This window comes from Sardina pilchardus, chromosome 20 (genome assembly GCF_963854185.1).
Source record: "Sardina pilchardus chromosome 20, fSarPil1.1, whole genome shotgun sequence".
Taxonomy (NCBI): Eukaryota; Metazoa; Chordata; class Actinopteri; order Clupeiformes; family Clupeidae; genus Sardina; species Sardina pilchardus.
The window spans coordinates 5,454,117-5,480,480 of NC_085013.1; the positions used below are offsets into that span (position 1 = coordinate 5,454,117).

A 26,364-nucleotide genomic window follows, 5' to 3' on the forward strand; every position below is an offset into this window, starting at 1 on the left:
CATCTTATGGGCAGGTAGCGACATAATGTAACCGCTGTCTTATTTCTGTATCTTCACGTCTCTTTCTTTCCCCATCCTCACGTGTCTTCTTCTCCCTTTGCTAGTCCTCACCATGGCAAAGTACCCATCTCTCTCTTTCTCTTTCTCTCTCTCTCTCCCCCTCTCTCTCTACATCTCTCTCTCTCTCTCTATCCCCCACTCAATATCTCTCTCTATGTGGGCAGGACACTGCCTACTGAGTGCTGGCCCTTTTGGCCGCAAGCTCAGTCCGTGGTTTGGCCGTGTGTGCCGCAGTAACCGCTGGCAGCTTGTCAAGTCGGAGCCGAGGGGCTAAATCGGGCCTTTTGCACCCCCCCCCCCCCCCCCCCTTCAGATAAGGGGCTTCAAACGGATGGCCCCAGTGGCCTCTGCACCTGTTTGCCCCCGCCGGCCGTGGACCGAGACGAGACCCCGTCGCCAAGGCAACGGCGCGCAAGCAGAGCCAAACAGGCTCGCCACAGATGGAAATGTGAGACGCAAATGGTCAAGGCAAAAAGTTGTTGCCTTTTTTTTGTGTGTGCTTTTTTTGCTTTTTTTTTACTGTGTTTGTCAGTTTTTTTCTTTCTTTTTTCTTCCTTATTTTCATTACCGGGTGAGCGCTGTGCTGCTGACTGGGGCTTTATTTAGGCAAATGCCTTGAGGAAGGTTGGGGCCAAAGACAATGAGCAGTCCGAGCTGTGGGAAAGCGCTCTGGGGGGGGAAGTGGTCCTAATTTAGATGCTCCCCAGTCGGATGTCCTATTGTCCTCTGCGGACACCCCACCCCTTCCCGATGCTCACCGTCATGTGTGTGTGTGCGCGCCTGTGTGTTCGGTATGTGTACACAGTGTGCGAGTGTGCATGTGTATACACACACACACACACACACACACACACACACACACACACACACAAGCGTGTGCATATTGAACGTTTTCCTCAACCAGATTAACATCACGTACCCGCACAGCCTTGCAATATCCTGCTATCTCTCATCTGAGGAAGTAGGAGTGCTACTCAAACATGCACATATGCCTCTGCTCTGACCGCAGAGAGACATTACAGGAAAAAAAACCATTGGCTCCAGCTAACTCATCCTCCTCAACTCTTTAGTCTATTTGGAATGCTATTGGGGAAGATGGAGTAGAGAGACTGCATGGCTAGACTGTAGCCGGTGGCAGGCACCTTGGCTGCGAGAGGATAGGTGTGAGCAAACAGTCATCACCGACCGTCTCATACGCAGCACACGGGTGAGGGGGGGAGTGGTTTTCCGGTACTTGTCGGAACCTTTCCCGGGTAAACAGCAGAAAGGTCTGCCGTCTGCGGCCGTCAGATAAGCCCTGGTACTCACTCGTTGGCGCTCGTACAGCCAAATGCTGCCGTTTCCTTCAGCTTTGCTCTCTCTCCACACACACACACACACACACACCACACACACCACACACACCACACACACCACACACACCACACACACCACACACACCACACACACCACACACACCACACACACACACACACACACACACACACACACACACACACACACACACACACACACACACACACACACACTCTGAGGGGTTGCAGGAGAAGGCTGGAACTGAGGTAGTGTTGTTGGGTCTTTTTACATGAGTGCACTTGCCCTCCGGGCAGATCTAAGGAGTGAGTATTCCAAAATGTCACCTGACTGAGCCTCCCCTTCCTCCCGGTTTCTACCACTCCCCCCTGGCTGTGACATTAGAATATACCTAACCCTCTGGAGAGAGCACAACATTTCAGGTCAGAGATAAATGTTAAAGATGTTCTGTGTGCACACACACGTTTTAACTGCACATTTGTGTGTGTGTATGCTGTGCACTCAGTGACATTGTGGTTGAGTGTATGTGTGAGTGTACGTGTACGTGTATGTGTGAGTGTGAGTGTGAGTCTGTGTGTATGTAACCTGATCAGAAGGCCTCCTCCCCTGTGAAATGGTCAGACTATTTTACTGCAGGGCGTTTTCTCATTCTGCTGACACACACACCCACACACACACACACACACACACACACACACACACACACACTTCCCATTCTCTCCAAATGCACCAACAAGGACAGGTAATGGGCATTTTCGCACACCGCACAATACTTCTCTTTGAGTAAATGCTGTTGCTTACTTCTCATCTGAGCAGCCATTATCACTCTAGACTATGCCTGCAGGATGAGAAACTGTGACTAGAACACACACACACACAAAACAAATCAGCAGAGGGTACACACATCCATTCACACACACACACACATTCCAAAGGAAATTAGCTTAAAAATAAACCAACCTTTATTGAACCTATTCGTCATCACAGGGCTTCAATAAACTTAACCCGTTTACGGCCGAAAACCAAAACTTGCGGTGCTGCTTGGGCGGCCTGGCCCAACGCGGCCGCAGCCGTGCCTACAAACAAGCAAGAGCGCTTCATTTATTTAGTTTCCCACACTCTCTCTCTGCTCCCAGGGTTCTCTCTCTCTCTCTCTCTCTCTCTCTCTCTCTCTCTCTCACTCTCACACTCGCTCTCATTCTCTCGCTCTCTCAACCAACACCGCTTTCTCTGCCAAGGATGGGTACTCAGCTGAGTGTGAGTGGGTCCCATGCACGAACTGGCTCTTTTATGTGCCTGGACGAGAATGAGGAACTGAGAGTGAAACCAAGTTCAAGGGCCCAATGGAGCCTTATACTCAGCCTATGGAGGAGGTGATGTGGTGGTGGGGGGGTGGAGATTGGAGGCTACAAATTCCCAATGCCTGGTGATCAATCTTCCAACAAGTCCCCCCGTGGCTACCGTGTTCATAATGGTCCATCCACGCAGCCTCCGGTGACTATAAATCATAAAGATTCCCTCATGTGTGCGTGTGTGAGCGAGTGGGGGTACAGTGGGGGACATCAGCATCCGCTCACCGGTCATTAAAAATAAAATCCATACCGGCAACAATGGCAGGGTGAGGCACCGCCTCGGGAATTGAAGAGTCAACAGCACCGGAGATGGGGTGTGTGTGTGTACACATGACATATGTATGCGTGTATGTATGTGTGTGTGTGTGTGTGTGTGTGTGTGTGTGTGTGAGTGTGTTGGGGTTAGAGGGGGAGCTGAGAGTGCGGCTTGGTCTCCAATAACTCAGGAGGCTTATGAGGAGAGAAGCCACACACTTGCGTTTGAGGGATTACATGTTTAGCTGCCTGAGCGCAGCTAGCTTCTTAAGACCAGAGAGAAATGAATGATAAACAAAGTGAAGTTGTGTTAACAGAGAGGGCAGAGTGCTGGGAATGGCGGCAGAAAAGACAAGGTGCTAACACTGGAAATGTGGCATTAGCGTGGGCTCGGGTGTGTGTGTGTGTGTGTGTGTGTGTGTGTGAAGATGATGTGTGTGTGTGAGAGAGATGTGTGAGTTTGTGTTGCAGGGTGCATGTGTCTGTACGTACAATTTGAAAGTGTTCCTGTGTGTGTGTGTGAATGTGTGTGTGTGTGTATGTGTGTGTGTGTGTGGGGCATGAGAAATCGGTGGCTGTGAGAGGATTTAATGTAGCGGAGCTGCCTTATCTGCAGCCTGCAGTGAAGCACTGTGCTTCCACACACACAAAGACACACACATATACACAAGCTGAGAGATGTGACAGTCATTGACATAAAGAACATCCGCCTCACGCACTCACTGAAAGTAGGCCCACACTATTTACGGATTTGAAAGAGAGAGAGAAAGAGTCAGAAAGAGAGAAAGAGAGAGAGGGGTGGAATATGAGGCAGAAAAGAAAAATAAGGAAAGGATGAAGGAGAAAGAATGAGTGAGACGGATGAAGAGCGAGGCGCTGTGCACAGAAACTTGAAGATAAAACAGCCAGTCAAAAGGACGGGAGCTTCTTTGCAAAACCCTAGTTTTCATGTAAAAAAACAACAACAACAACAAAAACAAAGATGAGATGGCCATCATGACACAGCACAAACGATGACACAAAAGCAAGCAAATAACTCAACCAAGAGCTTCAATTCTTCTGATTAACCACTAGACAAAACAACCCTGGAGGCTTTTGGCGTCTTAAAAGAGAAAGCATTCCCACAGCGTCATCCCCGGTTCTCAGTGCAGTGTCTCTCTCGGCTCATCAGCGGTGCTTGTGTTGTGGGTTGGGAAAGTGGATTAAATCCATGGGGTGGGGCTGTGGTGCTCTGTGTTGTCAGGGCGATGGGCTGGGTCGTTAGCTTTGTACTGTACATGCTGGGCTTGTGGGTTGGGGTAGCTATGTGCATGCATTAAGCTGGTATGTCAGCTCAATATGCAAAAGACTAGAGAATGAGTGAGAATACAGAGCTGTTCTCTGTGACTTTGTAAGTCTGAGAGCTATAGCTGACTGACTGTCCTCTGTGTTTTCAGGCTGTTGGGGGGGTTAGCGGTGAGTCACACCGCTGGCTGCCCTTGCTTTGCATACACAGCACAGCAGCCTGATTAATTAGCTCTGAACCTCTTTGAGTTACTAGCCGACAGGTAGCCAGGGGAATCCTCAAGGGCACCGAGTTTTACGTGCATGTGTTGTGAGTTAAGCTTTATTTTCAGCGTTTTGGTGACATGTCGAGACCACGGACAGCTTTATGTGTATTTATACTTAGTCACTGAGGAGAAGCTTTCATCCAAAGTGATTTACAGATTACTGGCTTGCACTTACTTGTAGAGTTATGCTGTGTATAGATGCAAAAATGCATCCATTACATCAGTATGTAATGGGTGCAGGGCTGATAGACAGGAAATGATCTGTGTCTGACATTATCAAATACATTAAAAGACAATGTAGATAGAAAATAGCCTTTCTTGACATCGTTCCTTGGCGAGCTCAAGCCTGAATTCAGGCACCACGCCTGAACTCTATCAGGCCTGTGGGTGTTTGTGCTGTTCCCACCTTGAGCAAAAGTAACACACGTAATGTGGGATTAGGCTATATGTAACACAGGCTGCATGGCTACATGCATACGAATCACACATTTGCCTGTTGGGCTGGCGAGTCACATACCCCGACGACTCTCTCTCGTGTGTGTGTGTGTGTGTGTGTGTCTCACTCAGCTCATAGGCTCATGGGCTGTCCCTGTGTGTTGCGTGTCGGCGCTGTCGGGTCAGCCCTGTGGAGCCCACTGGAGCGTCAGTAACGAGCCCGGCCAGCCGAGTCGAGCCACGGCCGAAGCCGAGGCGAGGCGAGGAGAGGCGGTCCTTCGCTGCGGCGCACTGCGCCACACCATGCCGTGCCACGCCGCGCTGCACTCCACACTGGGGTCAGTGTGGCCGAGGGCCGGGCAGCGAGCGGGGCGGAGCGGAGAGCAGCGGGAGCGCCGGACATCTGCCCATCCGAGGGCCGGGGACGGCCTCATCATGCGCTCCAGCTCATCTCTTATTCACCAGCAGCAGATGGGGTGCCGTTTAAAAATAGATCCCCCTTTGGTTTTTTTCCCCCCTCTCCCTCTCTCCTCTCTCTCTTTCTGTCTTCTCCCTCTCTCTCTATCTCTGCTTCGCTCTTCAGACCAGTGCTGCTGCATTATGCAGGGTGCATAGAGGGCTGGTGAAGAGCACTGACTGCTTTTTGATGTGTGAGTAAGAACATGAATTAGAGACTCTCTCTGTGTGTGTGTGTGTGTGTGTGTGTGTGTGTGTGTGAGAGACGGTGTACACACATTAATATATGTTAAATGCCACACTTCTACACACACATGCTAGCGAGCACAAACACCCTACACTGCACTTGCCAATACTTCAATATGCTATGAATTCAGATGGGACTTTCCAGCACGCCGTTGGATTCAGTCCACACTTGTGGGAGTCTGGGGACAGATTTGGAGCGTCCAACTTAGAAACGGAAAAAACAGGTTTCGACGGCCGATGCGTGTGGCGTTAGCGTCAGTATGAACCGCCGTGTGGCAACATCTGTGATGGAGTCACTCCCTAAAAACACCAGAGAACATGGCTCCTCCTTGTGATGACGACAGCAATTCTTGTGCTAAAAATAAATAAATAGCTAAAAAACCCAACTGACATCATCGTCAGTAAGTGACAGTGACGATGAGTTTCTGTGCGTGTCTGGGCTTGCGAGGCACTTTGAACCCAAGAGGGCATGTATGACAGAGTGTGAGTTTGTCCGAGCGCCCATGTTGGTCTGTGTGGGTGTTTACGTTTGAGTGTGAGTGTGGTGGGGAGGGCGGGCAATGGGATGGTGCATGTGTGTGTGTGTGTGTGTGTGTGTGTGTGTGTGTGTGTGTGTGTGTGTGTGTGTGTGTGTGTGTGTGTGTGTGTGTGTGTGTGTGTGGTGTTTCATAATGGGATGAGCACCAGGGCCTACAGTGACGTCTGCCTTCACTGAGGCGAGGATGTCTGATGTCTGATCCGATGCAACCAGCAGAGATCCAACTCCCTTCTCAACAAAAACACGAAAACACACACACACACACACACACACACACACACACACACACACACACACACACACACTACACAGGCTCCAAGGGCAGCACCAGGCAGCCAGTGCCACCAGGGAGAGGCCGGGTTTTCCAGGCCGGTCTGTGGAGCCTTGAGCGGGGCCTGATGCATGTCGACAGCCCTTGTCAGATCCAACTGGCTGTGACATCGCCCATTCAGAGCGGACAGAACGCCAGCCGCCAAGGGGGACGACAAGACCTCACGCTGCCTGGGACATTTAACTGCTAAGCACTCGCAGAAGACCTTGGCAGAGTTTTCGTGTGTGTGTGTGTGTGTGTCTGTATATGCGTGTGTGTGTGCACGCATCTTACAGTGCGCAACACTGTGTGTGCAACAGAGAGAAGACAAGACACAGAGGGAGGGAAGGGGGGAGAGAGAGAGAGAGAGAGAGAGAGTAAGGGGGGATGAAAAGAGATAAGAGAGATGACGAGTGCCTCACACACAAAAAGGAGTGCCGGTCATAGGAGAAAGGATGACCACAAAACAGCTGTGTCATCGGGGGCGACTTCCAGCTGACTTCCAGCAAGGTGCCTGAGTCACGTGTGTGTGCGGGAAAAACGGGGACGGTTACCAGGGCAGCCGGGACAAGGGGAGGGGGGGAGGGGGAGGGGGAGAGGGGGTCAGCTGTGGTATTAGCCAAGCCATGAATAATTGATTGTTGTTTGTGTCGACTGACAAATCATTCACTTAGTCTGGACACAGATCCCCAGTGTCAGGGGGGAAGGAGAAAGGGAGCGAGGCAGTGAAGGAGAAAGAAGGAGGGGAAGAAAGAGGGGAAGAAAGAAAAAAAAAGAAAGAATGAAAGAGAGAGAAAGGAAGGAAAGGAGAGGCATGGTAAGGGCAGGAGGAGAGACAGAGGGAGAAATAGATGAATGGGAGGGGGAAGTGAGTCACACACACACAAACACATACACATTCGATCTGCAGGCCAGCTGACTGACTGACACACACACACACACACACACAGCCAGGTGCTGGAGCAGACCTCTCGGTCATGACTGCACACAGGCCTGTTTCCAGATGGAGCCGATGCAGAGAAGTGTGGACCTGTTTGGCCTGCGGCTCTCCCTCCCCACCCCTTCTCTCTCTTTCTCTCTCTCTCTCTCTCTCTTTCTCTCTCTCTGCGTCACCTCATAAAAACACCACCTCGCCATACCTGTCTCTAATAGGCTAACCGTGTATAAAAAAAAACATGTGGCAAATGCGGTCTCCATGGAGTCCATGGAAAGCAGGTAGAAAAGCGAAGGCCAGTTTTAGCCCCCCTTTTTTGAACGAATGTAGTGCCAACATCACATTACGTTCATGCAAATGCGGCGCATATATCGCAGAGCGCTCGTTCCTTGTTTCTGACAGAAGATCAGATACGGAGCGCGCTGAGAACTGAGTCACTGTCCGCGTGTTTTCATTCAAACGGGCTTTGTTTACCCGTCGCGCACACAAAGCGTCTGGTTGTGGCGCGCTGCAGCTGGAGGCTAGTCTGACGGGGCTCTCGTCTCGGACCCCCCCCCCCACCACCACCACCCCCCAGGGCTTCCCAGAGGAGCGCTTACTGAGCCAGTCCACGACAGGCCAATACCACCTCCAGCCGCCTGGAACGTCACCTCATCAGTGGCACACAAGCGTGTGCGCACACACACTCTGCCAACCATCAATAGCACATACATCATGCAACACACCACAAAGCCACAGAAACGCTCATCAGGCAGCAACAGATTGTCTGATAAAAGCAGTTTGTCTTCCTCAAGGTGTGTGTGTGTGTGTGAGAGCTAGTTCTTCTGTAATACCATCTTACAAACACACACAAGTGCAGAACTGGAGAACAGGTCACTAATGATGGATATTATACAACATATTCACTTCTGCATTCTCTGTCATGCTCTTTCTCTCTCTGTTACACACTCTTCCAGTCGAAATCGAAATCGGTCAAGTAACTTTTCAAAACAGTCCTACATATAAATCTCATACACAAACCCTGCGGAAAAAAACAAAAACACAAATTAGGCGTGCAGGCTAATTCTGGCAGTGGAAAGGTCTCAGTGTTTGGCTCCACCAACCCACTCGTTTGTTGGGTTGGATCTGCATGGAAGCAGGTGTTTTCCTGTGGCTAGTGGGAGACAGCCTCCTGGCTCAGAATACAGGCCCTTGGAACAGCACTGCATGAGAAACAACAGACTGTGTGTGTGTGTGTGTGTGTGTGTGTGTGTGTGTGTTCAGTCGTGTAGCGACTGTTAGTGTACTATAATGTGTGCCTGGGTGTCACTATGCTTGTGTGTGTGTGTGTGTGTATATGTGTGTGAGAGAGAGAGAGAGCAAGAGAGAGAGAGAGAGAGAGAGAGATAAAAAAGAGAGTGAGAGAGAGCAAACAGAGAGGCCTACATCTGCCCCTGCTCTCTCTAAATGGCCAGAGCGCTGGCTGCTGTGTGAAGTCACTCTGGCTGAGCTTGACATTGAGGCTAGCAGGAGTGGCAGCACGTTGGCCGGGGGCTCAGGCATGACAATCACTGGCCATTCAGGGTGTGGTGTGTGTGTGTGTGTGTGTGTGTGTGTGCTAAGCCGAGGGGAATGCTAAGCAGTGTGAGGCCCCACACTCCCATCCCACGCTGGAGTGAGAGTCAGAGGGAGAGAGAGAGAGAGAGAGGGAGAGAGAGAGAAACTCAAAAAGCTGACTGATGCATTTCCATAATGTCACTTTGAAAAGCTCATCATGGCTGCCGCCTCCCTTGAGATGCTTCTGTGACTCTGTGTGTGTGTGTGTGTGTGTGTGTGTGTGTGTGTCTGTGTGCCCCCCCAACTCACAGTTCACTATTTTGCTCATCGTGTTCCTTTCACTTCCCCCCTCTTTTTTCCTCTCTTTTACAATCACTTCTCATCCTCACCCCTACTGCTCCCTCGCTCCCTCCCTCCTTCTCTCCATCCTGCTCTCTCTCTCTCTCTCTCTCTCTCTCTCTCTATCTGTCTCTCTCTCTCTCTCTCTCTCTCTCTCTTTCTCTCTGTCTCTCTGTCTCTCTGTCTCTCTAGCCGTTAACTGACTGAACGCCGCCTCATCCGCGGCTAGGTTTAACCGGCCATTCCCCGGCTAGGTCAGTGAGGACAAGAGGCGCGATATTCCAAAGCCGCCTCGGTGTAGGCGTAAACATGTAAGAACTGGGTGTGAAGTTGAACAGTGACGTACAACAACATAGGCGTCGAAGTCTCGTGACACTACTGTCATTCTCAAAACAGCGGTGCAGCTCTCTGTCAAGTTCTCTGCTCCTCGTTTGATATTTCTAGATCTTCTGACTAAGTTTACTCTACTTATCCAAACTGACGACATCACCACTGTCACTAGATATAAAGCAAACATTGATTTTCACTCGGTGCTATTCACTGACCGTAAAAAAGTGTCATTAGTAGCCTATGCAGTATGCACCTTTTCTATACAGTCTGGTATGCACTGTTGTTTGTGGCTAGCTAGACTTGCTAGCTCGATGTGACACAATATTGTAGCGCGCCTCGGATATGCTTGTGTTACATTCATGCAAGGGGGAAATGTAGCCTACGGCAAAGATGGTTAAGCAGCCTGTTGTCATAAGATAGTTGACGGTTACGCATTATATAGGTGTACTAGACCAGCTGATGTGTTGTGGGATAAGGGGTTTATGTTACGGGATGCCACCCATGTTGTGGGATATAGCCACGGGGATCTTAAACAGGCCACTTCCATGTAATGTCATTCCTCATATTCATCTGGTAATAAACATTTCCTAACAGAGTAATTCTTGCCTCGTCACAATATCAACTCTCCACTCATTCCGCTTGGACTATGCATTATACCTTTCACTTCCTCACGTCTGCCAGGTTCCAAACTGTCTTCCTAACAGCAGTTACAATCAGTATTTTTGTGATAACAACAAAACAGCTCTGCAAAGTTTAAACCAACGATGCTAATCGCGACTAGCGATTAGCCATTTAAAATGCAGAGCCTACCCTCATAAGGAGACCTCTCCAATTCAGAAAAATGCATTAAACTAAAATTGGACAACGTTGTTATGTTTCTTAAACCTTAGGGTGGGTATGATATAGGCCTAGCCGTATGCTTCAACGAAATATGTTGTCAATGGTTATTTGAGCAAGCTAGCCAAGGTCTAGCTAATTTATCCTGGCTGTAGATAAAGCAGGATGGCTATGTTTTCCCAATATGTTAGCAATTAGCCTAATAAATAAATGCTGAGATGTTTGGCGATTTAATTGACATTTGAAAGAACAGTGTGCTAGATGGACCACAAGGACCAGTGTTAATATGTGAACAGTATGATGATGATCTGACAGCTGTGCTCAGCATACAGTCAGTCAGCTGTTTGCTGATTTTAAGTCTTTCAGCAGTGTGTGCACAACTCTCGTTGTTGACAGCTCCGCCCATGTCTCAGCTAGCCGCCGCATAGCCGGCTCGCGTGCTCACTGCAGTCGCCCCGGCGATATGTGTACCCTCAGGGGAGGACAATTGGCAGCGTAAATCACCTCGGCGATTAGCCGGCTATCAGTGAGTACAATCGGGACTAGCCGGCTAAAAGCCCGTGCATCGCCGGCTATCTGTGCAGTCAGTAAACGGCTTCTGTCTCTCTGTCTCTCTGTCTCTCTGTCTCTCTGTCTCTCTGTCTCTCTGTGTATTTTGTGTCTGCAGTCTGTCAGTGTTGGAGGTTACTTTGGGCACACTAAAGGGGTGGGAGTCCCAGGCGCATGCACCTACACGGCTACATCAGATCAAGAGCGCAGCAGAGCAGCAGAGCAGCAGAGCAGCAGAGAGTGAATGATTTGGGAGGAGGAGGCGCACGCTGCTTCCAACAGCCTGGGTGAGACTGATTGATGTGTGTGGGTCTGAGAGAACATAAGAGCACGAGTGGGTGTGTGCCTGTGCGTGTGTGTGTGTGTGTGCGCGCAAGACTACAATTGTATTGTGGTTTGTGTGTGTGTGTGTATTGTGGTTTGTATTTGTGTGTGTGTGTGTGTGTGCATGCATACGTGTGTCTATGTGTTTGCCTTGTGTATTTGTGTATGCACACATCTGAGTGTATACTGTATACCTGTGAATGTGTGTCTGCGCGGATGAGTATTTGTGTGTGTTTGCTTTTGTGAGAGAGTGCGAGTGTGTGTGTGAGTGTGAGTGAGTGTGAGTGTGTGTATGTGTGTGTGTGATGGAGGGAGCCAGAAAGGAGAGAGAGAGAGAGAGAGGGGGGGGGTGGTTGTGTGTCTACCCTGGCAGGTAAGCTGGTGCAAACGCGCTCGGGCCCCATGTGCTTTCCATTACGCCCATGCTGGCGTTCCGCTTGGCTGGAGCACATCTCGGTTACTGTGCGATGGAAGCCCAGGCCCCCCCTCTCAGGAACAAAAGGCAGTTTGAATGCCGCGGGGCGCTGGAGTGCTGCTGGTGCCGGTGCTGGGGGAGCGGGTGAGGGTGTGAGTGAGGGAGGGAGGGAGGGAGGGAGGGAGTGAGGCAGTGTGGGGGCGGCATTTTCACTAAAATGACCCGATATTTCTTCATGCTGAACCAGGAGACGCTCTGACTGCAGCGGGGGGGGGGTGGGGAGGGGTTATGAGGTGGGAGACATGCCCGCTCTAGGGGGAGTAAGGTACGGCTGGCTGCTGGAGCAGGAATGGGAGTAAGTGGGGAGAGAGAGAGAGAGAGGGGGGGAGTAGATAGAGAGAGAGAGAGAGAGAGAGACAGAGAGAGAGAGACAGAGAGAGAAAGAAAGAGAGAGAGACCTGATTAAGTACAGGTGGGAGAGGTGGCCTGAGCCTCCCTAGGGGTCATTACGCAACACGTAAAATGAATGAGCCCTTAAAACACGCTGACAGCTTCCAGGACTGGCGCATAAAACTCGCACAGACAGCCGGCCGTGTTTATATAGGCCTAGTCGCAGGTCTGCAGCGAGTTTGGGATTTTTTTAAGCGAGGGGAGGGGGGAGCACTGAAGTCACACATCTCTAAACTTCTCATGAATCCCCCACCTCCACACCGAAGCCCAGAGAGTAATGACAGAATCTGGGGAAGAAATCAGTAACCACACCTCATATTGTCATTTCTCATATGGTCTAGAGCATGCAGCAATACACACACACACACACACACACACACACACACACACACACACACACACACACACACACACACACACACACACACACACACACACACACACACACACACACACACACACACACACACACACACACACACACACACACACACACACACACACACACACACACACTAGCACCAAAAAACTACTAAACTCTTCAAAGTGCTGTCCTAAAGAACAGTATGGAGGAGACACAAGATACTGCACTACAAGATGCGCCTGACAACAGCTGGCCTCTGGTCCCCAGAACTGCTCAACCCCTCTCAATCCTCAGATCTTGAACAGCGAGTGACCTCTGCGCAGATACCCCCCTCCTGCCCCAATCGTCCAATCTCTCCGCTGGTAATGAACCTCCCGCATTAGCACAGCCACAGTGTCCATGGGTGGGGCTGGACTAATTACTCTCAGTAATGATTGGCTGCGTGGTGAGCGTGAGCAGAACAGCTCATAGTGGTAGCAGTGAGTGGTAGCAGCAGGGACAGTAGAAGAGGTGATGAGGGAGGGATGGAAAGAGAGAGAGAGAGAGAGAGAAAGCAAGAAAGAGAGAGAAAGAGAGAGAAAGCAAGAAAGAGTGAGAAAGAGAGAGAGACAGAGAAAGAGACAGAGAGAGATAGAGAGAGACACAGAGACAGAGACACAAAGAGAGAGAGAGAGAGAGAGCGCAAGAGAGAGAGAGAGGGGGGGGTGTGGGGGACAGGACGCTCCTTATGTCAGATCAAAGGACCAGGAAGGCTGTAGCTAAATGAGCAATCGCACTCAATTAACAAACTCCCGTGCAAACCATTTTGTCTCCTCTCTCTGCCGACGACTCTGTTGCCACCGCGGTATCGTGCCAGCCACTACAGAGCCACCGACTCATACAGGAACAAAATGGAGGGGGGTAAAACGATGAGATGGAGAGAGAGAGAAAGAGAGACAGAGAGAGAGAGAGAGGCAGACAGACAGAGAGAAAGAAAGAAAGGAGGAAAGAAAGAGAGAATGAACACGAGAGAAGATGAGCATGCATATGTGCACGCATGCAGCATGTTCAGACCAGCATGAGGAAAGAAGAGCTGATGGAGGGAGAGAGAGAGAGAGAAAGAGAAAGAGAAAGAGAAAGAGAAAGAGAAAGAGAAAGAGAGAGGAGGGGGATACACATCAGAGCATGATCACATCCTGAGGGTTTCACAATACAGGGCAGAGGGTTGTGTGCAAGTGGTGGAGAGGGGGGTGGGGGCAAAAAAAAGAAAGAATGAAAGGGGCAAAAAAAAAGCCTTGATGGAGCTTTTCCTCTGAGGGGAGCTTTACACAGAGGGGGCTGTTTCAAAGGGCCTGCTAAATGGAGCCACCCGATGCTCAGACGCAGCCATGGGCAACCGTACTCATCTTCGCCAATCAGCAAGCACACATTGGCAGCGCACAGCCAGGCTCGGCCAATCACGGCACGGTCACAGGCATTCAGAAGCCGGGCATTTGGAGAAATCTCCAGCTACAAAGCCAGCAACAGGGAATTATCTGAAGCCATCACAACCCTGCCATGGTCAAACGTCTGCCATGTTCAAAAGGAACACATCAGGCAATACAGATGCCCAGTCATTTCCAATCACTATGGCCCTGCACCAGCAACCAACAGTGCCCTATCTCCACCAGTCACACAGAACCAACTAGCGCCAATTAGTCATAACCCATGTGGATGCCAATCATGACCTTGGCATGGCCAATTACGGGGGTATCAGTCACATTTAGATTTGGCAGACATCATAATTCAAACCACGGGCCTATAGAACAGGCTGTAGTTGACTCTGCAGTGCCCATCTTAAGTGAGAGGAAGTGAGCAAACACTATCAAAACCTCGCTTCGTTTAATTTCCAATGTCAAAGCTATAATAATGTACTGTAATCTCTCCAGCCAAGTAGCTGCGGACAGTTTACAGCGGGCCACTGGCACACATCGGGGCGGGCAGTGATAAGCGCAGCTCTCAATTTAGACCATATGCAAACATTTGAAGAGTGATAACTGGGCATTTAGGTTGCATAAGCTTGTCTCCTTTTCTGAGACGATAGTGCAGGGGCAGGGACCTTTAGCAAATGATATCGCTGCATGCAAAGTGGACATGGGGAAGCAAGTCCTTTTCTTAAGGAACTAAAATGCAAGTGAAGTGCAGATGAAGGGGGAAGTGCAACTTGTGCAGAGGATAAAGAAATGCCAGAAAACCTTACTGGACCCAAGGAAACTGGCCTGAATTACTCTGAAATGATTTGAACCAATTCTGTGAAGGAAAAAAAGGGTTACTCACTCGTTCACAGAACAAGTAAGCTAAAACGAGCAGAGTCTGAGGATCCTGGTTGAGACTAACGTTTGCCAAGCCCGCAAGCTTTTTCATTCTGGTTCACAGTGCTATAATGGGTCTATGTGGGTGATTGTTGTATGGGTCTCTCTCTCTGTGTGTGTGTGTGTGTGTCTCTGTGTGTGTGTGTGTCTCTCTCTGTGTGTGTGTGTGTGTGTGTGTGTGTGTGTGTGTGTGTGTCCCATTCAGCCTGAAGTGGATCCATAACCCAGGGCTGGGCCAGTGTGTTCTGGGAGCAGCATGGGGACTGGCCACACAGTCGCTCAGGCAGCGAGCAGCCGGCCCCCAAAACACTGGACCCAAACAATCCATCACTGTCACAGGCCATCAAGCTGCTCAATGTTCGCGGCTCTCCCTCCCTCCCTATCGCCCGCTCTCTCTTTCAGTCTCGTTTAAAAAATGCTCCTAGACACACACACACATTTTTACCATCCCCCTCTCCCCTTCTCTAATTTCCTTCTTTCTCTCTGCTCTTGCACAGCATTACACACAGACAACACACATGTTGCGTACAAACACACAGACACACACACACACACAGACACACAGACACACACACACACACACACAGGCCCAGAGGGTACAACAAAATCAGGAAAAGAGAGCTCCCTGTCACCAATCCACCCACACAGAAGTACAAAAAAACACACACACCAAAGACGAAAAAAAAACCCTTCAAAACACTCTTTTGCCGCAGACGCGCTGCGTGTGACCGCTGCATTCCGCTCTGGTGGCATTGCATTACCTCACCACCAGACTGCATGGCCTACTTCCACCGCTAACCACTTCCACACCTAACCACGGGCATTCCTGCACGCAGCCACCGCACAGCAACCCGCCACCCCATGCGCAGCGGCCTGGTTGACATCCTGAGACCGCCTTGCATCTGCCGACCTCCGCACACCATCTCCCTCTCCCCATCTCCCTATCACTCTCTCTTTCCCTCCCTCCTTCCCTTTCTCTACCTCTACCTCTCTCTCTCTCTCTCTCTCTCTCTCTGCTCCTGTCCTGACCCAGATCCTAAAATAGACAGTGACCTCTGACTCTCGAACGTGGCTCAATAAGACAGACGGGACGTGATGGGGATATTGATAACACAACGCCGGAACAGTTTCCATTGAAGAACATGCCCCCACACACATGCCCCGCTATGCTAACAGATGAGCGCTGTTGGGTAATAACAATGACGACACTGAAACGATTCTACGAAGGGGTAGAGTGTATAAGTGTGTTTGTGTGCGTGCTATATATGTGTGTGTGTGTGGTATGGGGAGGGTAATCAGGTCCGGATTGCACGGATGGCTGAAAATGCCTTCTCCTCTTTCAACCAGGTGCTATCTGCTCAGTGTGAGGTCATCGGCACATGAGTGACAGATCAGAGGTATGGCTGAATAACATGCCTGAGATTATTACATTGATCCATCACAGACAAGCAGACCGGTGCTGGGGGTTGAGTGTTTATGAAATGGAATTAAATGTTAAGCAAATAACAATGGTGTGGACAGCATGTGTCCCCACTCACCATTGAGTAAGAGTTATTACAACCAATCAGAATAACAGACATACCCCAGCTTCCCCGAGCCCGCTAAAACAAACCCTGCCTGCCCACATTAGGCTAAGTGCTTGCAAAATAATGGCCAATGAGATTTTCTGAAATGCATCAACATCAAAATCCATTTAATCATTCTGCATGCCGGACTGGTAACTACCCTCCCCTCTCCCCCTTTCCTTGTCCTCTTCCACTTCTTCTACCCGCTCCCCGCCTCCTGCTCTCAGCCCCTCTGTTCTCCCTCTCCGGTTGCAACACAATTCATTTCGGGGACAGGAAACGCTTAATGAAATACTTGATTAAGTATGAGCATTTCAAGAGCATCTGGAGATTTGCCCCTTGAGCAGCCTAATGGGCTACAATTCTGGCAGGGGTGTCTGGATTATGCCTGCAAGAGACAGAAAACTGCTCCTGAGCTGGGACGAACTGGGCGGGGGGGGGGGGGGGGGGGGGGGGGGTCAGTTGGGTGTTTCAGTTCAGTTAGGACAAACCCTGAGCCATCACGTGAGAGGGCAGGGTCCACCCAAACAAGCATCTGCCAAGGGAAAGCACCGAAATGGCCACTGGCTCAAAAAGTGTGTCAGAGGAGCCATGCTGTGTTGTGAGATGAGGCTTTTCATCAGTGTTGTTCCGTTTTGGTCCTGCAAAGCAAACCCTTCAGAAAATAAAGGCTTTCTATTGTAACTCTGCTTGGTTATGCAAGACAGTCTAATTCTTCTTTTTTAAAACACACACACACACACACACGAGAAAGAGGATAGGCCCTTGACAGCTTTTAGGGAAACACTTCATCTGCAACACATCTCATGAATAACCTGCTGGTTGGTGCTAACTGGAAAACACTCCATGTTTCAACAGTCTCTCAGAGACTAAGGATCACAATTACCACCACTTCATATTATACAAGACTACAAAAATAGCAATCTAAAAGAGCAAGAGAGAGAACTAGCATGAAAGGATTTCTGAACTTCAGATCCCCACAGGTTTCAAGCAACAAATAATAATCTTATAAGCTACATAAATGAGCGAAAGCTTCTTTGATACACCGCTGTGTTTTCAGTGAAAAACAATATTTCTTTCAGCCCATCTGCAAGCTGTAGTGAAACTAGAAAGTGCTCTTACGACATGACCTGCTTTACAACAAGCAGAGACAATATGCTTTACTTCCACCTTCCAACTTTCGGGCTCAAAGAGCACACACAACAAAGAGCCTGAAGCTACAAGCAGACTTTGGCTGTGGTGGGGTTTTTTTCTCTTTTTTCTGCTGCTCCCCATGTCTAAGCACAGACCCAACATGTCCTGCATGGTTAAAACAGGGACTCCTAAAATAACACGGCAATGAACCACTGCGTAAAGTCCGTGCTGTTTTTGGATAATGAAGGTTAATGTGTCCATGCCAGATGTCACCCTGTCTTCCTCGATGATATCATCTTAAGGGCAAACCCTGAGTCAACATAAAAAAAAAGAACAAAAAACACACACAACCAGCTGCAACGTCTGACTCATTGTTGTCACTTGCTTGTATGTACCACCACAGAAACCCACATACAGTCGATCAACCTCTTGCCTCGGCTGTGGGGTTATTATTAAGTGCTTGCTACCGTGCTGTAAAACCCCAGTAGTCAGTTGGTTAACGGAGAGAGTGCACATTAATCCTCCTTTTTGTTTCAGCAGCACAAAGCAAAGGAAAATCCAATTAAAGGCCTCAAGACATATGGCTTGCTTAGCTTTTCGAAAGTAAACAAAAAGGAGAGAAGAGGGCATGGAAAAAAACACACTGAAGACCTTACTGGCATTAGGGCAACAACAGATGCATCCAGAATGACACCCTTTGCCACTGATTTGCATGGGGCGCACAACGATTTGACTTTGCCATTCTGTAACTCACCTAACAGCTTGCCTCTATGGCTGGCTGACAGTGCAAGTGAGGGGAGGGGCCCCAGCAATCATTTAATTATAACACAGCTTTGCTTCCATGCACCAGGACAGCCACATCAGACAATCGATCCACACAAGAATAAAAATCAACAACAAGCAATCCATGTGAAGTTTAGGATCAACCGACCATGCAGGAAAAACACTTTGCCAGTAGCGGGGGAAAAAAAACTGCACACATTTTCAAAACTATGACACGGTTACTCAACCCACTGGGATAAAAGAAGTGGAGTGACCTACCAGTGCGTTCAATGTAGTCCACACATTTGTCAATGAACAACGGGATTGGTCGATCTTGGCTGACCAGATTCTGCAAGGGCACACCGAAATAGTTGCTTTCCCAATTCCTCCGCGTTGGTGGGTACAGAGGCTTGGGCGGCTTTGTGTGTTTCTGTGCAAAGGGAACATAAGAGACAATAGTGAGGAGGGGAGGTCAGTTATGAGAGTAATTCCATTCTAACTCTGCTGTTACCAATTTCATCTGTCAGACAACAAATAATAAAAAAGAACAGAGCAGATCTTCCATTTTTGTTCAACGGGATCTCTTCTCTGTCTGTATCATCTCCACTGAAAACTTGGAACAAGACTCAGATGTTTTAAGTCTTGATCAGAGAAGAGTGTTACAAAGAAGCATACAACTACATGATTTGCTTCAACTGATCACATAATACATAATAAAGCACAATGTGGGCAATATCATTAATCAATCAGGCTCTTCCCTGCTAGAGAGAAAACAGAGGGGAGGGAACACAAAGATTGAACTGCATTTCCGCCATTCCCTGGGAAAGCTGCCACTAAACTGCTTTCAACATCTGGCCTGATGCAGTCAAAAGTACACTGCGGGATACCCAAAAATTCCTGAACTGAATACATTTCCTCTTACTACATTCACAACACAGGCAAATCTGTAACAAATAGCATACCCACTGGAGACGGGGGCTTTTCAATATATATGCTTTATGCTAATGATTACTTCGGATAACATAAAAATAAAACAATACATTCAGTGTAATAACTGCAAAATTACCCTTTTATCAGTCTGCCAGTAAAGATTCTGCATTTAATAAGGTGTTTTACACAAGCACAGGCCCTAGCACAGGCTGAAAATGTGCTGCAGTGAGAATCGGTGGCATCATTCTCACTCAAACATTGGCGACTCACCTTTGATTTAGCTTCCTTAGGTGCCTTTTGCGCCTTCTTCTTCCTCATCTTCTTGTCATCCTGCTCAGGGTCAGAGGTGATGGCTGGGTTGTCTATGCCTCCCTTCCAGGGGTCCACCGGGGAAAGCAGGGGGTCTTCCTCGCTACCCCGATTTCCCCTTCCCACCTTCTTTCTCCTGTGAGCAGGCCCCGACTCATCATCGCTGATATCAGAGTGGACGCGCCTTTGGTAGGCTTTTGTCTTGCTGAACAGGATCTTAGACCGATGTTTGTACTTAGAAGGTCTCCTACTTCCCTGGGCCTTAGACAAGCGATCAAAGCCATTCTCTTCTTCTCCATGTAAAACATGGAGCCCACCAAATGAATTACGCATCTTCACAATTCGACTATGTGTGTCCTCTGGCACAGCATAGATGTCATCATTGAACCCCTTGGACTTGAGGAGCGTATCGGCCGGTTCAGCATAGTTGTCAGATGCTTCGAGATCATCGCCATGGCCCATGGGGCCTCCTCGTACTCCTCTCCTATGGGTGTTCCTCATGCCAGCTTCGATGGTTTTGAGCAAATTTGGGTCCAGCTTCTTGACGCTTGGCTTGGGGAGGACAGGCTTAGGTCTAACAGGGGGAGGCACTTTGTGGTTGCGATCGTGGTCACCCACAGGTGTGCTGTGGATGGGGTACTCATTCCCCTCAAGATCTATCCTGCACTTGGTGCGTTCACTTGGGGTGGGCAAAAGCTGAACGTCATCCCCGATAGGACTGTAAGGCGGAGGTCCCTCTGCGTCATCCTCTGAGTCAGGATAGTAGTAGGCAGGCGAGTGGCTGTGGGGCGATTGAGGAAAGACGTCTTCACTTGCACCCGTCCCGTCTCGACTGATATCAAACATGAAGGAGCTCTCGATGCTCGATTTCTTCTCAAGCACCTCATTGAAAAATGGTGTGAACACCTCTGTCTGCCGGTGGTACTGGGACAAGGAGTATAGTGCTGTGAACTTTGCCGTGATCTCAGTGGCAATATGCTCGCCCTCAGTCATCAGCTCTTTGATGGCCTCATTCTCAAAAAAGTCAGCCTGGCTGTCTGTGATCGCCACCATTTGGACCGGGATGACATCCTGGACCTCAGCCAAGAACGCCCTAAGCATGGCCATTGAGGCCTTGCGCCTCGCAGAGTAGACAAGAATGTAACCATGGACTAGTTCGTCCTTCCGAATGCCAATGGAGGAGTGGTACGAGAGAACAGTGACTTGTATTCGCCTGCGACTGTCGCCAATGATTTTGTCAAGGATTAAGGTGTTGCTCTGACCAGGTTGACCGGCACTGCAGGAATGTGAATCCAAGAAAGGCGAGAGGATGAGATCCACACTGAATGGGTCTCCACACATGGCACACATAACAATCCGCAGATCGGTCTCAGACAGGTCTTTGATGGAGGGCATAGGACTCACGTCAAAGTTGTGCTTTAACCCATCCAAAACACTTCTGAGAGCTTGCTTAATCTGGGACTCGTTAAACTTTCTTGGAAAGGTACCAGAGGGTATGTCTATGAAGGTGCACTGTAGCTTATTGGCAAGCTGTTGGCCCTGGTGCCTCAAGATGGGCATATTTTTGCAAACACTGTCTCTCTGGTTTGCCAGAATCAAAATGAATGGCATTGGTTGGGCAAATCTGTCTCTCCGGCTGTGTGCAATCTCTGCTCTGATTCGTCCAATACAGTCACCAATAAAATTCAGTGATTCTATGGAGCTGAAGACACAGAAACACCCATGAGGTTTAAAGGATGGCGCCCATGGATGACTCAAGAGCAATGAGTTTCCGTCAACAGGCACGAGGTCTAACTCATAGATTTTACCATCTAGTGTGTACTCATCATCTGTTGACTGTGCTCTGATTTCATTTGCCAACTCTTGGGCGAGCCCATCCCTTCCCACGAGACACAAATTAATCTTATCAAAGTTGGCACTGTAGTAGAGATTGGAGCGACCATGGTCCAGTTGTACAAGCCTGTTTGCGAGGACCTGCTCAACTTTCAGATCTACACAGCCTTGACCGCTCAGACAAGTCTCCTTAGTGGGATGATAGACAAAGCCAATGTGCTTCAGCAACAATGACTCTCTATCTGGGGCAAGTTTTTGTAGGGCTCTGTATCTGGGTTCCTCGTTAAGTACAGTGTGGATCTCGCTCATTTTGTCACAGCTTGGGGTGGCATTTAAATCCAGGTCATAAAATAGCTCTGCGTGCTCAAAAAGCATTTCCTGAAACTCCTCTTTGGCCCTTTCAACTATTTCCTGCTGGTGGCGGCTGTAAACATCTCTGCGATCAGATTCACTGATATACTTGTAAGCTTCATCCTCCATGACAAAACACATGACCTCGTCCCATGGCTGCCCAGGGCTGATGAAGTGCACCCGCTCGAGGGTCCGCTTGAACCGCTCCTTCATCTCAACCCGCCTCCTTTCAGAGATCAAATGCTGGACGTGGTTTTGATATATCCTCTCTGCTTCCCCAGTTTTGAGGATATCAAAAGGCACCCTCCTATCAGTTTTGTCTAAGTGATCTGACTCATCCCATGGGCCATGCTCCAGCACCACAAACCAGTACTGAAACTCTTGACGTGTTCTCATGAGAGACTGTGCCTCCGACCAGCTCAAGCCTTCAATTTCATCAAGGTTATTTAGTAGGTTATTAAGAATTTTGGGCAGGCTGGAGAGATAATCCTCTCTCCTCCTTCTGATATGTTCTTGCTTGAGCTGTTCGATGTGCTTCGAAAATGTGTTCCTGGCCTTTCTGGAGCCTTCCAAGTTAATGTATTCCTCATAGTCAGGCTGATTTTTCAAAGAGTTGCTCACTGCCTTCCAGGTAGTATGATAATCTCGAACTGTTGACACTATAATCTTTTCAAACCTGTCTGTCACTGTGGCCACTAACTGCCTCTGGACCTTGTATGAATCCAAATATGGGATGATTTTGGGCTTCCCCCGTGTTTTGTCCATCTGTTGAATCAGAGCGTTAAAACAGAGGTCAACATTCACAGACGACCGCGCGGACGTCTCCACCACCAACAGATTCTTCTTGTTTGCAGCAAACGACTGAAGGTCCCGCAGATATTGCTCTACACACTCATCACATTTTGTTGCAGCAATGATGATGGGCTTTTTTGTCTTTGCCATCTGTGAGTAAAGACTATTGACAAATTTCATCTGGTCATCAAATTTCCTATTGCATCCCTTGCTCACATCTATGCAGAGTACAAAGCCATCAATGTTCAGCTTCCCATCGGGCATCTGCTTTTGGTCAAAGTCCTGCTCCAGGCCCAGCTGGTCTGTGCAAATATACATCAACTTCTCGGCAGACTGCAATTTCGAGGACGCAGCCCGCTTTGTGTAGGGCTGCAAGTTTGTGCTGCGGTGAGGCAAGAAAGTCTGATCGTCAATGAACTCTGTCTGTTCAATGATGTGTATTTTACACTCAAGGCAGTCGTCGCCTCGGTGGAACACCTCCCCCCAATAAAGGAAGTGATCATTGTTTACTACACGTCCACCAAAGTCAATTGTGCTCAACACAGAAGTGTGCTCTGTATAGTAGTCGTCCGCACTGGGGCGCACGTATCGGTTACACAGGCAGGACTTGCCCACACCACAGTTGCCTTTCTCCTTCTCCGTCCCTGAGAGCCCAACTACGCTCACAGCATAGGTTGGGGGGCGGGCCTCCTTGTTCTTGGCCATTATATTCCCCCTGTCATTGCCTTTACAGTCTCAGCAAAGATTTCCTGTAGGGTATAGATGTGTTTCCATTTGTTCAGCTAAGGTGCCGTTTCCATGGCTCTGAGTCAATACGCAGATCCCTCTCCCCTGTTGTGTGGGGCAGTTGCTTCTCCCCGTCTTTATCACCTGCCTGTAGAATAAAGACAAAATGCAATTAAACAGGGAAACAATGTGAGCTGATAGTATGCAAAACATAGTGTGAGTGTGTGGAGTTTATTTTTCTCTGAGTTCAAATTAGCAACTGAGGTACTATGCCAAACTGGGTCGCAAAAAGCAGTTTAAGAGGGATTAATTACAAGTTTTATGACTAATTCCAAGAGAGATTGTCAGCATTTTAATAGATTTTGAAGAAGCAATACACTCTATTGAAGTTACATGATAATAGACAGAGGTAGTGCTTGAAGCAGAAACATTAGTGTAAATTATTTTAATGTATAAACACCGTCCACATCCAATTTTTGCAGAGTAAAATGCCTTGGAACATCAGCCTTTGAGAAGCAGTGACCTAGAAATACATTTGCTCTGCAATAGGCTGACGGAAGGGGGGGAAACGAAGAACAGTTAGTCATTTGACAGATGCCCTTTTTTCCAAGACAATCCATTAAGTCTGCATCAGCCACCCAAATACCTGCTCAAAGAGGTAGCGGGAGTTAAATCTTCAGAACTGAAGAAACTGCAGCAGACACTGCCAATGACATCCTCTACAGACATGGATTAGTAAGACCTATTCTTGTAAAGGGCAGTATGTGATATCAGCATGTAGCTATGCAAAACTGAGATATCACAAAGTATCAACATATTCCATTAGATGAAGATCTTCATAAAGGTCAAACAACAGCACTCTGGCAGAATACTTTGCTTGTTAAGCAGGAGCAGGATTCAGTTCAATGCCTTGCTTCCTCTGCTGAATCTGTAATGATTTTAGCCCCTTTCACATTCACCGAATTTAACGCTAAATCAGCCGAATTTAACGTTAAGGCTGTTCCTTTCACATTGACGACACGGGGTGGGGAGTCAACCCGCCTCGGCAATCCAACCCGTCTCGGGGGGTAGTATCAGAGCCGAGCCGTGTTGAATATGAAAGGAACAGAGGTCAACCCCGCTATTAGGGGTGTGTGACTGATGACGTATTTGGCCAGGCAGGAGGTTAAAATACAGGAAACACACAAGAGACTAGGATAACTTTAGCTGCTGTGTCCATATGTGTGTCCAACAATCACGTTTTTTATGCTGAGAGTGCCCTGAACCTCCTTTTCTCAGCACTTCGGTCAAGTGTTTATTGTTGCTAGGTTACCAAAACCGTCTGCTGCCAGTAGCACGTCTTTTTAGAAAGTTTGCCTAATGATAGCTAACTAGCTAACGAGCTAACTGTCAGAGCAGAAGTTGTTCAGGACTCAGCACACTGAAATATGACTTCGACAGACAAAAGGACCTCATTTGGCATTCATATAAGGGCAATTCCATATCAGTTGGAACAGGTCCGACACCATGGTCCTCAGTTTTTCCTGATTTTTGGTCCAAATGTTCCTCCATGTCTCATTAGAAGAAAACCAAAATTTTAGCTGGGTATCTTGTTTAGTTTCTGAGATATGGCTCTTCAAATGTGGTTAGACGCGTCCTAAAAAAAGGCTGAAAATTCTGGATTTAATGAGCACCACTTTTTTTTAAACCCCTCTCCTCTCTTAAGGCTACCATATTATTTTCTAAAAATTTGAACACTGGGGCAGTACCCTGTGTTGTTGTCCAAAATCATAAAGGAATTACAGTCCTTCCCACCATTGGAGACTTATTCATCGAAACAAACCCATATTTGTTTTGAAAGCAATGAAAAAAAAAACCTGTTTTTGTTCTCTTATGGTCATGAATGGCTAGCACTCACAGTTTTAAAACTCTACATATATATAGTCCATGAGTAAGAGAACATGTTGACAAAAAATTGAGAATGTTAGTTTTCGTATTTCGAGGCTATGAGCCTTCAAAGTTGGCCAAAATGGCGTTTTTTCCTAAAAATGCCACTTTTATTGCCTTTTTCCAAGGACAAGATGAAATGCAAATCCAACATTTCTTTTTTTCTGCAATAGTGTGGCACTTTGTAGATCATGTGAATGTGGTAGATCCAACCTGTCCATTTTAATATCCCCACAGCACATGTCTGAAGTTAGAAAAAATGAAAAATAGTCTTGGCTGAAGGAGGTGTTGGTTTGATTTGTATGAACCTCTTAGGAGGACAATATGGGGTGTAAACCCATTTTTTTCTGTTTGAGGGATCAGAATGCCATCCTGTAAATAGGATAAAAATGTTGTATCCCATTTTTACTCTTTAGTGATCCCTTAAAATATGTCCAAAAGTTGTCAAAAATGAAAAAGGCAACTAAATTGAGGGGCTTAAATGGCCAAGTGGATCAAGTCACACAAGGCTACAAATGTAATATAAGACAGATGAGATACTGAGGGAGAACACTGTGAAATGTTTAACCCTGTTACGATGGCCTTTGAACCCACTGTGTCCCTAATATCCTGTGATAACCGGAAGTTGGTTTAAAACAGGAAATAAACTTTAAAAAGGCTATATCTAGAGAACGGAAGGTCATAGAAATAAACATTTACTTCTTGCTTGATCCTCATGGTCGAATTATGTCTGATGGAGCAAATCAGATTGAGTCTACGACCTTCCGTTCAAGAGTTGTTCGCAAAAAACTATTTCCCATTGAAACGAATGGGAAAAAAACAAAAAATGAAATTTGCCCAAGTGTTGAGGCCAAAATCATGGTTTGAGATATTATGTAGGAGTATGTTTCAGACCATTTGGAGTTGATTGGTACCCACTTTGTGTGACATAAAAAAATCCTCCCTTAGGGTTTAACTTATGGATGGATATGGATGACCAAAAAGTGTAGGATTTTCACTGGTCCTAGGGTTATGTTTATCTAAGTGGATCTCGGGTTAATTGTCCAGGGATACCATTAGAACAAATCACAATGCAAGCTGCATCCAACGGTAACTCCAACAGCAACCAGGAG

The 26,364-nt window shown here is 48.1% G+C and overlaps 1 protein-coding gene across 1 annotated transcript in view; it reads right to left on the reverse strand.

Annotated features, from left to right (window-relative positions):
* The window catches only part of arhgap5 (Rho GTPase activating protein 5), a 45,438-nt gene that overhangs the window by 14,367 nt on the left and 4,707 nt on the right, over nucleotides 1–26,364 (reverse strand). Inside the window, exons 2-3 of the mRNA XM_062522350.1 lie at nucleotides 19,586–23,474; nucleotides 18,665–18,815 (exon numbers count right to left, since the gene is read on the reverse strand). Of these exons, the coding sequence (XP_062378334.1) occupies nucleotides 18,665–18,815; nucleotides 19,586–23,305 (3,871 nt within the window). The 5' untranslated portion in view covers nucleotides 23,306–23,474. The remainder of the gene's footprint in view (nucleotides 1–18,664; nucleotides 18,816–19,585; nucleotides 23,475–26,364) is intronic.